Source organism: Pseudonaja textilis, chromosome Z (genome assembly GCF_049901715.1).
Source record: "Pseudonaja textilis isolate UNSWEBS1 chromosome Z, rPseTex1.2, whole genome shotgun sequence".
Lineage (NCBI taxonomy): Eukaryota > Metazoa > Chordata > Lepidosauria > Squamata > Elapidae > Pseudonaja > Pseudonaja textilis.
In genome coordinates, this window is record NC_142008.1 from 47,684,153 (window position 1) to 47,700,728 (window position 16,576).

Genomic DNA, 16,576 nt, shown 5'->3' on the forward strand with positions numbered 1-16,576 from the left:
TAAAATACAATTTAAAATGATATCGGAATAAAATACAATGATTTAATATACAGATAAATAAAATACGATAAAATTATATTTCAGTGTCACCCCTACAATTTATCCCAATCAATCCCACATATGTTGTTCTCAACAAAACTATTTTGCCCAAATAGTGTGCTATATTAAATCTTGTTTTCAAATTCTGCCACCCATCAGGTAAGTTGTTTTGATATGGGGTTCCCAATGGATCATTCATTTAGTACATGGACTGTGGTATCTGTCTCTGACCCTCTTATACAGGCAACAATCAAATAGGATGTGAGTCGGGTTTTTCACCTCTGCCATTCCACAAATACAGAGACATCCATTATAGGATATAGAATGGAATCTCCAGGGGTGAGATTCAAATATTTTAACAACCAGTTCTGTGGGTGTGGCTAGGTGGGCATGACCATGTGACTGGGTGGGCATGGCTTTTTTTGCAGCATTACCCCCCCCCCATTTTTTTGCCTTCTGGATCTCAGGGAAGCTTCCTGGAGGGGGGGGCATTATTGCTACCAAAAGGCTTCCATGAGGCTCAGGAAAGCAAAAAATGGAGCCCGTAGGGGGTGCACAGCACCCCCCTATGATCTGTTTTTCAGCTTTTGGGACCTCAAGGAAGCCTCCTGGGCAAAGCAGTAAGACAGTGTGGGGGATCCCGGCACAGCTGATCATCAGAAGAGCTGATCGTCAGAAGGGAAAAAAAGAAAGAAATACCTTAAGGACTGACTAGGTGGGGAGGGGAGAAGTGGGCAGAAAGGCGCAGGGTGGGGCCAGCCAGGGGCACGATTTGCCAGTTCTCTGAACTGCGCAGAATCATTACAACCGGTCCTATAGAACCAGTCCGAACTGGTAGAATCCCACCCCTGCAAATCTCCCATATCTGACTATTGTGTCAAACTGTTCATATCTTACTTGGATAAATATCTCTCTATGATGTTTTGGCAGTTGTAACTTTAAATAGCTGTCTATTTGAAAAGTATGTTTGTATTTGCTCAGCCATTTCAAGTTAGCAACCTGTTGTGGTTTGCCAGCAGCAGGTGCGGATGGCTGAGGTCTCTGAGAGCGAGGATTCGGATGAGGAGCCTGCGTGTGATGCAGGGATAGGGCCAGGACTATTGGAGAGTGGGGTGCTGCCTTCGGAGCTTGTGGAGTCTGGCAGCGATGATGCAGAGGACCCCGAAGAGCCTGTGCCCAGTGTGCGTGCTCACAGGGCTGCTCGAAGGAAAGACCAGCTGCTGCAGCATGGGCGACTCGGGAGTAAGGCTGCAAAGTGATGGCCCTTCCCTTAAGAGAAAAAAGCCAGCCCTCAGGGGTTGGGTTCTTTGCAAGGAGAAAATAAGTTTTTGCACTTCAAGTCCTCGTGGAAGTTCGATCTATCCTGGTTTGTTTTTGGAGACTTTTGGCTTTGAATATTTCCTTGCACTTAATCTTGTGTGCTTGGCAGCCTTGCACAACCTTGACAGGGCATGCTCTTATCTTGGACATTTAGTTTTAATAGCGCTTTGCTATGAATGAACAGAATTTACAGAGACACATTAAAAAGGTTTTGTTTTTATCTATGTTTTACGTTTGTTTGATTTGGACGAGGCTTGGGTCATAACACAACCTTACTAAGGAGAGCTATATTGTGCTTCTATATCTTTGATTCTTTGGGCAGCTGTTTTTTTAGCTTGTTCCCCTATTATTCAAGAGACAGGAAGGCCACAACTCCTTAGTGACACTCTTAAAATTAACTTCGAATTCAATATATACAAATATCCTTCAATATGTCCTATTTTATAATACTGAGATTGCCTACAAGGGCTCCAAGCAGATGCTTTTCATGAGAAGACTGCAAGGCAGAAGTTGATTTGTTTAAAGTTCTGGGAGATGAAGAAATGCCATTTTTACTCAAACATTATCAGCACCTCTATGGACACATGATATTTCCTTTTCTACAACTTGCCTCGTTATGAAACTGGAACAATTTGAAACTGAACACACTCAAAATCGTAGAAATGGTGGTAGACTTTAGGAGAAACCCTTCCATACTACCATCTCTTACAATACCAGACAACACAATATCACATTAGTGACCTTCAAATTTCTAGGTTCTATCATATCTCAAGACCTAAAATGGACACCTATCATCAAAAACTTCATCAAAAAAGCACAACAAAGAATGTTCTTTCTGCGCCAACTCAGAAAGCTCAAACTGCCCAAGGAGCTGCTGATACAGTTCTATATAGGAATTATTGAGTCTATCATCTGCACCTCTATAACTGTCTGGTTTGGTTCTGCAACCCAACAAGACAGACACAGACTTCGAAGCGTAACTAGGACTGCAGAAAAAAAACATTGCTACCAACCTGCCTTCCACTGAGGACCTGTATACCTCACAAGTCAAAAAGAGAGCTGTGGAAATATTTACAGACCCCTTACATCCCGGACAGAAACTGTTTCAACTCCTACCCTCAAAATGACGCTATAGAGCACTGCACACCAGAACTAGACACAAGAACAGGTTTTCTGAAATGCCATCACTCTGCTAAACAAATAATTCCCTCAACACTGTCCAACTATTTACAAAGTCTGCATTACTATTACTAGTAATGTTCTCATCATTCATCACCCATCCCCTCCCACTTCTGACTGTATGACTGTAACTTTGTCACTTGTATCCTTACAATTTATATTGACTGTTCCCTAGTATGATTTGATTGTTTATTGTACCATATGACTATTATTAAGTGTTGTACCTTCTTAACTCTTGATGAATGTATCTTTTCTCTTATGTACACGGAGAGCATTTGCACCAAGACAAATTCCTTGTGTGTCCAATCACACTTGGCCAATAAAGAATTCTATTCTGTTCTATTCTAATCAGTTTTGGAAATCGCCTATTAACTCTTTTTCAGTAACCTTTGGATTGTCTAATTAAAAACATGATTTTCCATCAATTTTAGCAAAAGAAATTTTAAATAAATTATATATATATATATATATATATATATATATATATATATATATATATATATATATATATATATATATATATATATCACACTCCTCCCCTACATCAAAGACACCACAGACAAAATCAGCAAAATTCTCCACAAACACAATATCAGGACAGCCTTCTTCACTGACCAAAAAATAGCCAACATCCTAAGAAACCCCAAAGATAAGATCCAGCTAGAAAACCAAGGAGTTTATGAAATACCATGCAACAATTGCCCAGCCACATACATTGGACAAACCAACAGAAGAATAAATGCATGCATCATAGAACACAAAAACGCAGTCAGAAGAGAAGAAAATACTTCCTCCCTCTTCCAGCACCTTAAAGCCACATGACATGAAATTAATTTCGAAGGAACGAAATTAATATCCAACACTGAACACTCCAGCAAGAGAATAATCAGGGAAGCCATCGAGATAGAGAAACACCCCCATAACATGAATAGACGGGACGATACCTCCCGCCTACCAGACATCTGAAAGCTAGCCCTCACCAACAAATGAGTCCCAGCCACAAAAACCAACACCAGACCCGAAACAACACGGGACACCACTGCCAATCCCCCTCATCAGACCCAGGCCCAAGCCCATCCTATAAACGAAGGACAACCACCATCCAGAAAACAGACTATGGCTGCCTCGCCAGCTGTCGCACCCCCTGATCCCAAAACCAAACAAGCTGACACACGCCAAGAACACAGACCCAGACCCCAAACTTGAAGCCAGACTGAAACCCAGAATGCTTCATCACAGCCACCCGCACAGGATATCACATCAGAAAACTCAGGAAATTACACCACAAGAACTCAAGAAGTTGCAACACAGCAAATGACCCAGGATATCACAGCACAAGACCAAGGATACCACAGCAATAAGTCTCACAAGGTCATCACACAACCCATTACCCAAGCCGTTACTACATAGGAGGCTAATGGAAAAAAGATCACTACAAAAGAAACGACCCAGGAGATTACAGCACAATATCCAGGATATCTCCACAACAAAACTCACAAGGCCATCACAGAGCCCATTATACCAACATCAACTCCATCAACCAATCAAGAGGCAGCAGCGCAGCCAACCAGCCCAACACACCAGCCCCCGCCACCAGTATTTATAGAGAGACAGCAGCTCCGATCACACACTGTTTGCACTGGCACGAAGCCGAAAGCACCAGCCTGAGGATGGTGAGTGGGACCTCGCCGAAACGTCACCAAGATACTCTTAATCTTACACGGGAAAAGACCCGAACACACCTAGACCTACACACACACACACACACACACATATAAAAAACACCAGTGCAAAGTGACTGCAGGACTGACAGCAGACTACAGTAATCTACCAGAGCAGCAACCAATTACCATTACAGTAGTAGAAATCTGTAGCAAGTCAAGAACATGAAAAACTGTTTTTTTTAGCGATACATGTATTGCTAAGGTATCATGTATCGCTAAGGTACCGCTCAGGTATCTCAAAGTTTTAAATATATGGGATATAAGTTACTTAATTAAACATTCCTATTGAAGCAATAAAAAATTAAATTGGGCTAAAAAATCAAGTAATTGCAAATTTATGTATGTTTGTCAAAGATAAATCTTATAGAACTGAAAGGTACTTGCTTCTAACGAAGTTTTTATAGGCTTGAAGCCTATGCTTGAATTCAATCCAAGTTTACTAAAAACTATTAAAACATTACTTTAAATTTTAATCATCCATATGTCCATATTATTAATAACATCAGTAAAATGTAATCATGATGTAATAGAAATTTAGAAAATGTAGATTAATAGAGACTCAGTTTTTTATAAATACATATAATATTCTTATGATACTACCGGTACTTGTATTTCCGAGCCATTGTAGCATTTTAAAATCATTTTCCCAAATACAGAAGTGGCTAATAATCTCCAAATACATTTGGATGTTACATGAATTTTTATAATAATTTTCATTCATTTTTTTTCAGTGACTAGCAGAGTAGATATTACGTAATTGATATTGATTAATATGTGGATCACATATATTTATAAAATTGACCTGAATAGTGAGTAATCCACTGTAATGATGCATCTTCAATTTAAATTCAAAATAGCACCAAGAAAAATACCTAAATAAATAGCTAAGAAATTATGCAAAATGTAGTAGAAGGTAATTCATGTTTAATTTCACTGAAATTTAACAGATATTTATGGAAGGTACAACTTTATTGTTAAGTGAAAAACTTGATGAAATGTTTTTCAGCAGCTCTATATTTTCACTCTTAATTTTAAGTAAATAACTTATATTTTATTATGTTCTAGTCATATTAATTTAGAATAACAAAAAGGGGTCCTTGATGATCTCTTAAACTTGGTTGTTTTCTTGCAGATGTTTTATTAGCTAAACTAGTGTAACATCATCAAAATAATAGCATTCCACCACAAGGTGGCACACATTGGTTAATAAATTGAATTTCTGTTCCCTAGCTTCCATATTCTTTCTCACTTTATTGGAAACTTACGATATGCTAGTATTATATTGATAATGATTTAATCTCTGCAAAAATATAACATTGGGTCATAATTTTAAAATATGCATCATTTACAGAGCTATTGTTTCAAGCAAATTGTAAGAAGTTTGAAGAAAGCAAAACGGAACTGTAATGTTTACTAGAGCTCTCTTTCCAAAGCAAGTTTCCCCCCACCAGATCAAGATATTCAAGCCAGCTGCTATTTGGCATAGTTCATTCCGTTCATCTATGACAAAAATCAATATGAACACATTTTTACAAAATCACTAAAAAAATGGAATAATTGGTTTTGGTTTTTTTTGACCAGCACATCTTTCCAATGATTGAAACTGGCAGTTTGCCTACCTTCTCATGTTAGCATAACATTAACCAACACTGATAGATTTTAAGTAAATATTATTTATTCATTACTTAATAATTGGGATAATATAAATGACATTTCAGCTGATAATTAGATATTATTTGCCTGAAAAACTTTATTAAAGCCATTTATTTCAGAGGAAGTAACACTTTTTAAAATATCGGCAACATATGAAATATTGATACTTGAGAAGTCTGAAAAATATTGATCTGTGTTTTTATTATTTAACAGTAGATAACATGCTGCAAAACGTATAATTATAAAAGAAGTAGGCATTATATAAAGTCATACACCTTGGAATTTCTGTGCAAGACTTTTTAAAAAGTTATTCACAGAAGTGATGCTGCAGTATACAGTGATAATTAGGCATAAAATCTGACAACTCATCCTAATTATCAAAACTATTTGTATAGCACACCTGGCTATAGTTAGATGAATCATAGTTTATTAACCCAATCTTTTTCATTTGTGTGTCATAGTAAATCATATATTATGTGATGAATGCATATAACACAGAGATTTATAGTTCAATATGTTATTTCCGTAAATTTGTTGATGGAGGAAAATGATTGTAACTTAAAAGAAGTTTAAGGTTAAATGTTATTTTAAGAAAACAAGCTGTAAGATTTCTAAGTTTCTTCAATGAACAAGGTGTTACAAAATCAGATATTGCTGAAGAACAAAGAAAGTTAGCTAATATAATACTTCATTTGCAAAGATTCAAAGGAATGAAGTAAATATATTTCTTTTCAAATTATTCAGAAAATAAGGCAAAATTATGTAAATAGAACCAAGTGCAGAAATCTAAAAAAACATTCCAATATATTATAATTTCACTTGATATTTTTTTAATTGAAAGATTACAAACATCATTTTTTCTGTTCTGTTACTTTACATTTACTTTGATTTATTACATAGCAAATATACAAGCTAGTTTGCTCTATTTAAAAAAATTACCCGGAATATTTAGGAGTTTATGAATTAAAGGAATGCTGATAGTTAACTTTGCTGAAGATTCGCTGAGAGGAATAAATGAGTGAGAAAAAACAACAGCATTAATCTGACTATGGCTTGAAAGTCAGAAAAATAAAATAAATTTTATTAGAAATTTTTGATGACACAATGTAAGTATTGAGCTTGTTTAAATCAAACATAATTTGGCTCAGATAACCAATAAGTGGGCTGGTAGTAATTAAAAATGTGAGTATATAATTTGTTTAAACATATACAAAAGCTAAACTGACCTTCTGTTTTATGTGTTTCCTGAATTAAATATTAAAAGCTGTGGATTCTAATTTTTTTCCCATACTGGCCGATGTGCCCCATATCTTTTCACAGGGGAAATATATAACTGAGGCTCCTATGCTTTAGTCCAGAGTCTGTTGATAATAGGATGGTAAAAATAGAAAGTATCAATAACTTCTAGCTTATTATCTTTATTATTAAGGGAGTTACAAATTGTGGTTTCTGCATGAGTAGTGGCTCAGTACTGAATTCAGTTGTTAACGCCTAGCAACAAGCTAAAGACATTTATGTTAGAATTATTTAATACCAAAACATAAAGGTAATGCTCTGAGCTTAAATAGCTTTGTAGTCTAGGTTATGAACCTGAACATTTACAACAGTAAATGTTTATTTCAGATGTACTATATGTTGCCGTACATCTTTTGATATGCAAGTACTGCACTGCATTGTATAATTAATTTTCCCAAGATTTCAATTGGACAATTCACTGCAATGAAATTTTAAAAAAGGTGGAATAATAACTAAAATAAATAGCAGAAGCATAGACCACATACAAACTCATATTGTTTCCATAGTCCTGCTTCAAGAGATCTAGTCAATTCTATTAAAATCATATTTACTTATTAATACATTGTAAGATGTAGTTTTTAACATCAGATTCTTGAATAAAATATACCAGTTCACACAAGCCCTGACCGTATAAACCATATTATGACATAGTACACTGTACAGAGACTCTATTTCCTTATACTGAATTGCAAAATCTTTCACATTAATGTTTAGGCATGCTTTTTCATAGTTTTCTTTTCACTTCAGAAAATATATTTCTGATTCATTCAAAACAAATCAATGTTTATCGAGCTAACCAGAGATAATACAAATAATACAATTAAGAATAGACATGTTAATGGGTTACTTCCTATATTCACGTTAAAACTTTATTGCTATAAATTTCTGTAGAGATATTTTATAATGAGTTGTTTGTAGTTGACTTAAGAATATACAGTGTAAACATGTTAACCTTATTAACATCCAGTTGTAAAGGGGTTACTTTCAAAGTCCTACAAGAAAAGCTGTAAATTTTATGTTCTTTCCTTTGTTTTAAAAGGAAAAAGGGTCTTTTCTTTAAATTTCACAAATTTGTTGCACGAGCTCTCTTTCTCTGTCTCTTTCTCTACTTTCTCCCCTCTCCACAGTTTTCTAATATAAAATAATGCCTTTTTCTAAAATTAAAATAATTTCGTGTTTGGTTTAAATTGTGTGTTCATTGTTTCTGCAGTTTATATAATGCATGTAACTAACCATATATACTGTAAAAAAAATAACTGTCTGCATTTTATACTGAGAAGTTTAGAAAAAATAATGAAACACATTAATATAGCTGGATATATATATTTATATGTAAATTCCTTAGACAGATGAATGTAAGAGGAAAAAAGCCTGGTATAAAAGTGCATTGGAAGAGGCAAACAAATTACTTGCATGTTCTACTCAGCAAAGGCTCGACAAATGCTACCTGTCAAAAAAAGGTACAACAATTATCTGGCCTTTTATTTGTTATTATACACAAACATTTGAATTTTTATCTGTGCAAATAATTTCCCAGTAATTGTGGCATGAATTAATGAGAGTATCTTTACTAAATAGTAATACTGCTAGTATTAGTACTGATTCCTACATCACATCAACAAAAGTTTTGTAAACAAAAGAATAAATAAATACCCAGTTCAGAGTAATCTGTATTATTCACTTAGGAACCTGTACATTTTATATGATAGATACCATGTTTAATGAAATACGAGTTCTTACAACTATATCTCTGTAATGATCAATATACTCTGTAAAATATCTTTGGATTCTTACTGTAGACATGAGGATATATTTATCATGTAAGATTAACCAAGTTCTGATTTGGACCGTGTTCTTCCAGCAAATATGGTATCACAGCCCACCATGTGCTAGTTGAGTAGTTTGTTGTAGATTCCTATTTCTATAATATTGTCGCATTTATAACATAAGAATTGAGCTCAGATCAGAAAAAATCATATAAAATCTTTTGTAAATCATTATAATCATTATAAATTATGTAAATCATTATAATCTAATCTAATAATCTAATATAATCTTAATTATTTTCATAATGAATTTTAGATACAGTAAATGGTGAAGCCAAAAGAAAAACTGATAAAATAGAACATAAAAAAATGGTAAGATTTAAATATAAATTTTAAAATACAATTTTAACTGATTATTGGACAACTTGCTTTGCAATATTTGTTTCAGCTATTCTTTCTAAATAGCAATATTATCATATCAATTTTTATCTATATGAAATGTGTTTGTTTGGCAGCTTGATGAAATTAGTAACTTACTAATGTTATAAGCATTTTATATTAATATGAAAATGGATATATTTTTATCATTTTATTATTCTATGCTTCATAATAATTTAAAGAAAACCTGTTTGATTTGGGGTAAGAAAAGTGAAAGGGAATAAATACCTGAAGAAAATACTATAGTTAGTAAAGTAATTATACTGGTATAATTATACTGGCCTCTGAACATCATTTCTGATATTTTTTGTGTGGTATGGATAAGATGGCAGAAGCTTCAGGCTCATTTAATCTTCTATATAAATAGCCAAGAGAGTTTCAAAAACATAATTTATCATTTGATCATTCTTATGGAGTGACAAACTATGGTTAATTTTTAATTAAACATAAACCAATTCAGTTATGACTTGATCATATGTTAACTATAATTAACTAAAGTTGTGGTTTGGATACAGTGGTGGAATTCAGCTGTTTCTGACCAGTTTGGTGAACCGGTAGCGATAATTCGGGCTGGCCCCACCCACCCCTGCCCTGCCCCATTCACCCCACCCAGTCACTTCTCATCTTGTCCGTTCGCCTGGCATAGCTGCTGCTGCTCTCCATCTGACTCCCTGGCTTGTCTTGACCACACGGTCTCTGAGGACCAGCCAGCTTGCCTGCCTTTGGCTGCATCCCATGCGGCACTCTCCACGTGGCCCAGCTGAGGTGCCCTGATCTTCTGGCAGTCTGGATGAACAAAGCCTGAATCCTGGCCTAGCTGCCTCCTACATTGCCCCATGATCCCCGAGGCCCAGCACACTTCCCTTCTCCCTTCCATGCGGAATTCAGCCCACCATGCTTCTCTGCCTTCCCCGTGGCCTTCCTGAGGAAGGGAACAGACAATGGATTTTATTTTCCTTTTCCTGCATCTTTCTTTTTGAAAATTTTGCAGGATATCTTTTATTTCCTATAGGCAATGATGCCTTTTTAAAATATTTGTAACTCATAACTGATTTCCCCTTCCATTTTAAAGAGTAGGAAAAAGAAAAAGTCCTTGAAAAGAAGAGTGGGGGACTAATGTGCACTTATTTGTTTACATATTCTCCCTCTTGACTGCCCCTGTCTCCTGTCTAGAAGTGCTATCTAATGACCCCTGGCACTGATTAAAGTTTCAAGATGACCCCAGATAGTTTTCATTACACAGGCTGGTCATAAAACTCGTTTAAATCAGTGGTCCCCAACTTTTTTTGTACCAAGGACCAGTTTCACACAGAAACACTTTTTCAAGGAACAGGGAGGGGGAGGAGACACTTTTTCAAGGAGGGGGAGGGGAGGAGTCCGAGTTTGGTGGTTTGCTTGCAGACATTTCATTACCTGACTAGATAACATCTGATGTTGTTACCTAGTCGGGTAATAAAACGTCTGCCAGCAAACCACCAAGTTCAGGGAGCGCCAATGCCTCCTCATTGCAACCCTGAGCGACAGATATTCTCTTCTATTGGGACATTTAAAACGGAGGGTTTCAGCTGCAGATTCAGGAACTGCGCCGGGCTGAGGAGAGCCTTCAAAACTGAGCGCTGGGCGGCGGCGGCCCGCGGCTGTCTCCGCGGCTCAGGACAAGTCCCTGCAGGATGGCTGAGAAGCCCCGCCTCTCAGCCCTGCCTCCCTCAGCCTCATCCCTCAGGTGTCTCCCTCCCTCCCTCAGCCTTATCCCTCAGGTGTCTGCCTCATTCCTCTCTCAGTCGCTCTCTTGCTCCTCCACCAGCCCAGGAAGAAACTGCTTCAAAGAAGCCGGCAGGGTGGCTTTCCTGTCGGCGCAGCTCCTCAAAGCGCCCGTTCACCCCCACCCCGCGCGCCAGTTCAATCCAGTGCTCCGTTCTGCCTGCCTGCCTGCCTTCGTTTCTGGTTGTTTCGGAGCAGCTTCGGCTGAGTAAAAGAGGCGAATAGTTATTATTCTCAGCCAAAGCTACTCCGAAACAACCAGAAACGAAGGCAGGCATGCAGGCAGAACGGAGCACTGGATTGAACCGCAGGCGGCGGGGTGGGGGTGAATGGGCGCTTTGGAGGAGCTGCGCCGACAGGAAAAGCCACCCTGCCGGCTTCTTTGAAGCAGTTTCTTCCTGGGCTGGTGGAGGAGCGAGAGAGCGACTGAGAGAGGAACGAGGCGGGAGGAAACCGAAGCCGCTGAGCCGGAGAGCAGGACAGGCTTTGGTTGCTTCCTCCCTCCCCTTCTTTCATTTGTGTCCTTGATCCCTGATCCCAGCAGCATTCACCGAAGGCGAAGAAAGCCGCCATTTTTATTTTATTTTTATTTTCTTTGCGGCCCGGTACCAAATGATCCACGGACCGGGACCGGTCCACGGACCGGTGGTTGGGAACCCCTGGTTTAAATGACTAGCTTATCCAAATGCTGTTTGAAAGTTCTGCACATTTGTGGTGTTGGAATGGATTATATGTCAACTCCTAATGACACTATAGATTTGGGATTAAGCTCTTGGAAACTTTTGGAAGTATTCGCTTGAGGTGACTGAGAGCAAAAGATATTTAATGATAATATGTTAGAAGTACCTTAGAATTGAAAACAAGTTGGCAACAATGCTTTATGAAAATAAAAATATTTCTATTTCCTATTTCTATTCCCTATTTCCACAGTTACCTTGTATTGTATTTTCCAATTATTTAAATAAGCTCATGTGGTAAGTTTTCCTATAAACTGTTCATGTTGACTATTTTGATAGGCTCTCTGAATTTGCACAAAGGGTCCTCTGACAAGGGTAGATTTGCAGTATTAAAAAAGAAGATAGAGAATGGTGATTTAACGATTGATCTATATGTTCTAGCAATTATCTGAGGCCTGCAGTCCTCATTTGTACCACCCAGAGGGCCAACGTATGCCTGTACATACCTCACTAATAGCTCAGCAATTTATCTACTCCATCTGTATTTATATATTCTTCAAAATATGTTTAAACTTTTTTAAAAAATGGCTGACTTGCCACAAAGCAAAACACCATCCTCCAGAAAAATCATTTCTTTCTTTATCTTTCTAAAAAATCATTATTTTTTTAAGTAATTCAAAGCAGCAAACATTCCAAATATCTCTCCTTCTCCTATTTTCCTCCGCCACAGTCCTGTGAACTAGGCTGGGCTGAGAGAGGGAACGACTGGCCCAAAATCAGCCGATTAGTTGTTAACTCACTGAGCCATTTCTGAACTTTCCTGCAAGGGGGAAAAGAGAGCTATCTGCAGCCAGTATTTTGTTTAGAAGTGCATCCACCTGTCTTTAAAAAACAGAAAAATTATAAGTATAGGACTGTGCTTTCTTATGGTAGACAGGGATGCATTTGTCTACAATTCTTTAAACAAAATATGCCCGTTTCTGGGGAAGAAAGGCATCTGCATAATCTCAAGAAAAAGAAGTTTCCACAGAAGATTGTGGAGAATAATAGAGCTAAGAATCTGTGGGAGTTCCAGAAGGATGGGCAGGCATCAAATAATCAGCCAGACACTATAGTAGTAGACAAATCAATAAAAACGAGAAGAGCTTGGGAAGCCAGGCAAATGGGGTGAGGCAAGGCACCCCTCAATGTGAGTAATGTGGAGTTGGCCATGCCCACCCACTCAAATGATCACCTAGCCATGCCCACCAAGCCACATCCACCAAGCACACTGACAGAACCAGTAGTAAAAAAATTTGAATCCCACCACTGTTTGGATATGCAAGAAAGTGTGATTAACTAACCATGAGAAAACAAAAAAACTCTTCCAATACCCTTTTCTATAATACATGTAAAAGAAAGATACAAGGCTGAAATATATAATTTAATAAAATGAGTGAACTTACCCATTAAATATCTGTGAGGGAGCAGCTGTTGAAATTAAAAGGAAAACTCTCTACTTCGGAAACAACTGTTGAGTGCTATTAAATATACTGTATATTCAAAAATGATTATCTATTTTTCAGATTAAACATTATACAAAAAAATATGGGAAGAAAACTAGCTGTAGAAATGGAAGAAAGTAAGTTTCTTTAGTTATCGTGTGATGGTCTTAAAATATTGTGATTTTTCACTAGACAAGGAAAGATACAAAAACATGGATAGCAAATTCAAGTATATTGATTTTTCCAGGATATAAGAACTATATGTCTTTTATTTATTTAAATATACTTAGCCTGCCCTCTGATTTAAAAAAAAATTAGAATGATATACAGCATATTTTAAAAGTTACAATGAAGTGATATCAGCAGTATATTTCAGTATCAGCAAATCATATCAGCCATCAAAACTGTTAAAACCCATTGGAACCCACTATTTTAGTATGGTATCTAATATACATTAAATTCATAGCCAATAGCTGAAAATCCCTATCACCCACTTGTCAGTGTATAAGGATTCATGAACTGGAATAGACATGACAACAAGTCAGCCAATGGGAACTGTTCGGTGACTGAGACACAGGGTTTGTTGTGTGAGCCATGCAAGATGGCTTGGAGCCTGGGTATGGCTTAGCTTAACTGTTCTGTTTATAAAAGAATTCATTTTGTCTTTGCTTGAGAGTTATTCTTGTACTTGCTACTTCTTCTCTCTACCACACTGGATGATCTTTGTTTCATTGAAAAGACTTGCTACTTCTTTGTTGCAAGAGCAATGAAGGGTATTGTATACATGTTTTATATTATTGTATATAAAGAAGTTTTTTCTATATAATGAATCCTGCTGAATTATTTGTTTGTGTGCTGGCTGGATCGCTACAAACTCCGATACCACTTTGTTTCAAAAGCACACTAAACATCAGAGGTGGTATTCAGCAGGTGCTGACCAGTTCTGGAGAACTAGTAGTGGAAATTTTGAGTAGTTTGGAAAACCAGCAAATACCATCTCTGACTGGAGATTTTACAGTATCCTTCTCCTGCCATGCCCACCAAACTACGCCCACAGAAATGATAGTAAAAAAACTTGAATCCCACCACTGCTAAACATGATACATCCAGCATATATCATGCTGATCCATTCTATATTATATTCCATTCTTCAAAAGAATTTTGTAAGATGCCAGGAATCTGTATTCAAATCTTAGTTCTATAACTTCCAAACATTTATTTGGCTTAGTGCAGTGGTCCCTGTCCACCGGGTCCCGGACCGGTACCGGTCTGTGGATCATTTTGTACCGGGCCACAAAGAATGGAAGTAGGGCCTACTTTGCTTGGGCGCCGCCATCTTGTTTCGACGGCACTTGAGAAAGTGCTTCTGGCTGAACTTCTCGGTTGTCGGTTGGAAAGCAGTGTTTGGGTGCTGAAGGAATCCTCGCTCCTTAGTTTTGTCGGGGGGGGGGGCGGCTTTGAATGAAGAGCCGTCCCGATGGCTGTGGAGTCTCACATTAGGAGGAGATTAAGAAAGAGCCCGAAAAGCCCATCAACAAAGGTACAAAGGAGGAGTAGAAGGTGGCGGGGAGAAGCGGGGAATGGCTGGCTGGCTGGTCGCTCGGCTCGCCTTGCCTTGGTCATGCGTGCTGATGCCGGTACCGGTCTGTGGATCATTTTGTGATGCTGGTACCAGTCCGTGGGACAAAAAAGGTTGGGGCCCACTGGCTTAGTGTATTGCTGGCCAATGAATGTGCCCAGGGGTGGGATCCAAATTTTTTAACAACCAGTTCTGTGGGTAGGGCTAGGTGGGCATGGCCATGTGACTGGGTGGGCATGGCTTTTTTGCAGCAATCTCCCCCCTGTTTTGGGGGCCTTCTGGGAAACCTCCTGGGGGAGGTGTTTTTTCTCCCAAAAGGTTTCCCTGGGGTCCAGGAAGACAAAAAATGGAGCCTGGTGGGGGCACACAGCACCCCCCGCTCCATTTTGGGGCTTTCTGGGCCTCAGGGAACCCTCCTGGGGGTGATTTTGCTCCCAGGAAGCTTCCCTGGGGCCCAGGAAGGCAAAAAGTAGAGTGTGGAAGAGAGGAGCGGGGGATCTGCACCCCCCCCCACTCCATTTTTTGCCTTCCTGGGCCTCAGGGAAGCCTCTTGGGTGAAGCCGTAAGACAGTGAAGGTAATCCCGGCACAGCTGATCATAGGAACAGCTGATCATTGGGGGAGGAAGAAATATCTTAAGGAGTGACTGGGTGGGGAAGAATGCAGTCAGCAATGGCATGCATGCACACGATGTTGCACATGTGCAATAAGGACTGACCAGGCAGGGAGGGTAGGGGTTTGCAGAGAAGGGCAGGGCCAGCATTTGCCGGTTCTCTGAACTGCACAGAATCATAATAACTGGTTCTATAGATCTGGTCCGAACCGGTAGAATCCCACCCCTGAATGTGCCTGCTATTCATTGCATATGATTGTATTACTGAATCACCTCCTGGTTGTCCAGAGAGGGAACTGGACTGTACAAGCAGCAGGCTGGCAGATGCACAAAGTTTGACTTTCCTAAGTGGCAGGCTTGGGTGGCTGGCATGCATATAGCTTGACTTGTGCAAATTGAGCTGGGCACGTGTGTGTGTGTGTGCGCGCGCGCGCGCCCGCCCGTCACTTGCAAAGTTGGCCAAGTTCTGAGTAGGTCATGATCCATAGTGGGCTGTGGCCCGAGGTTGGGACCCCTGGACTAATGCCTTGGAAAAAGACAGCTGAAGCTTGGGAAGGTTCTATACAAGACCTGTATTGGAAAAAGTAATGCCACTGAAAATTCTTAGCAGAATAATCTTGCACGGTAAAGCTTAAAGCCCATGCCCAATTGCTGACAGGAGAGAACTGAAGGATGAAGTGCATTTCTTCTTCCCTTCTTCCCTTTTCTGAGTTCTCTCTTAACTGATTATAGTAAGAATTTTGATAAAGGATGTCTTAGCTTTGAGGATGTCTTAGCTGGAAAGGCTTTTAATGTAGCCGTGTCTTCTCTAGCCACCTCCTCCCATTTTATTCTTGGCATAATTTCACATATTAGGAAATACTAAATTCCAAGCCTTCTTGGGAAGATAAAAAGAACTCTAGAGTTTGATTTCTACTCCATAGTTACCACTCTTGTAAACTGTAGGATTGTGCTCTAAATTTGTAATAGATTTCAGCAGATCTATTATGCATGCTACTAAATCTGAATTCATCACATTATGCTAATCATAAAAGTTTTATAAGCAATT

General features: G+C 38.6%; 1 protein-coding gene across 1 annotated transcript in view; it reads left to right on the forward strand.

The window, feature by feature from the left end:
* Positions 1-16,576, forward strand: part of ZCWPW2 (zinc finger CW-type and PWWP domain containing 2) — a 45,401-nt gene that overhangs the window by 17,794 nt on the left and 11,031 nt on the right. The window contains exon 4 of the mRNA XM_087917154.1: positions 1,056-1,281. Coding sequence (XP_087773280.1) covers positions 1,056-1,281 — 226 coding nt within the window. The remainder of the gene's footprint in view (positions 1-1,055; positions 1,282-16,576) is intronic.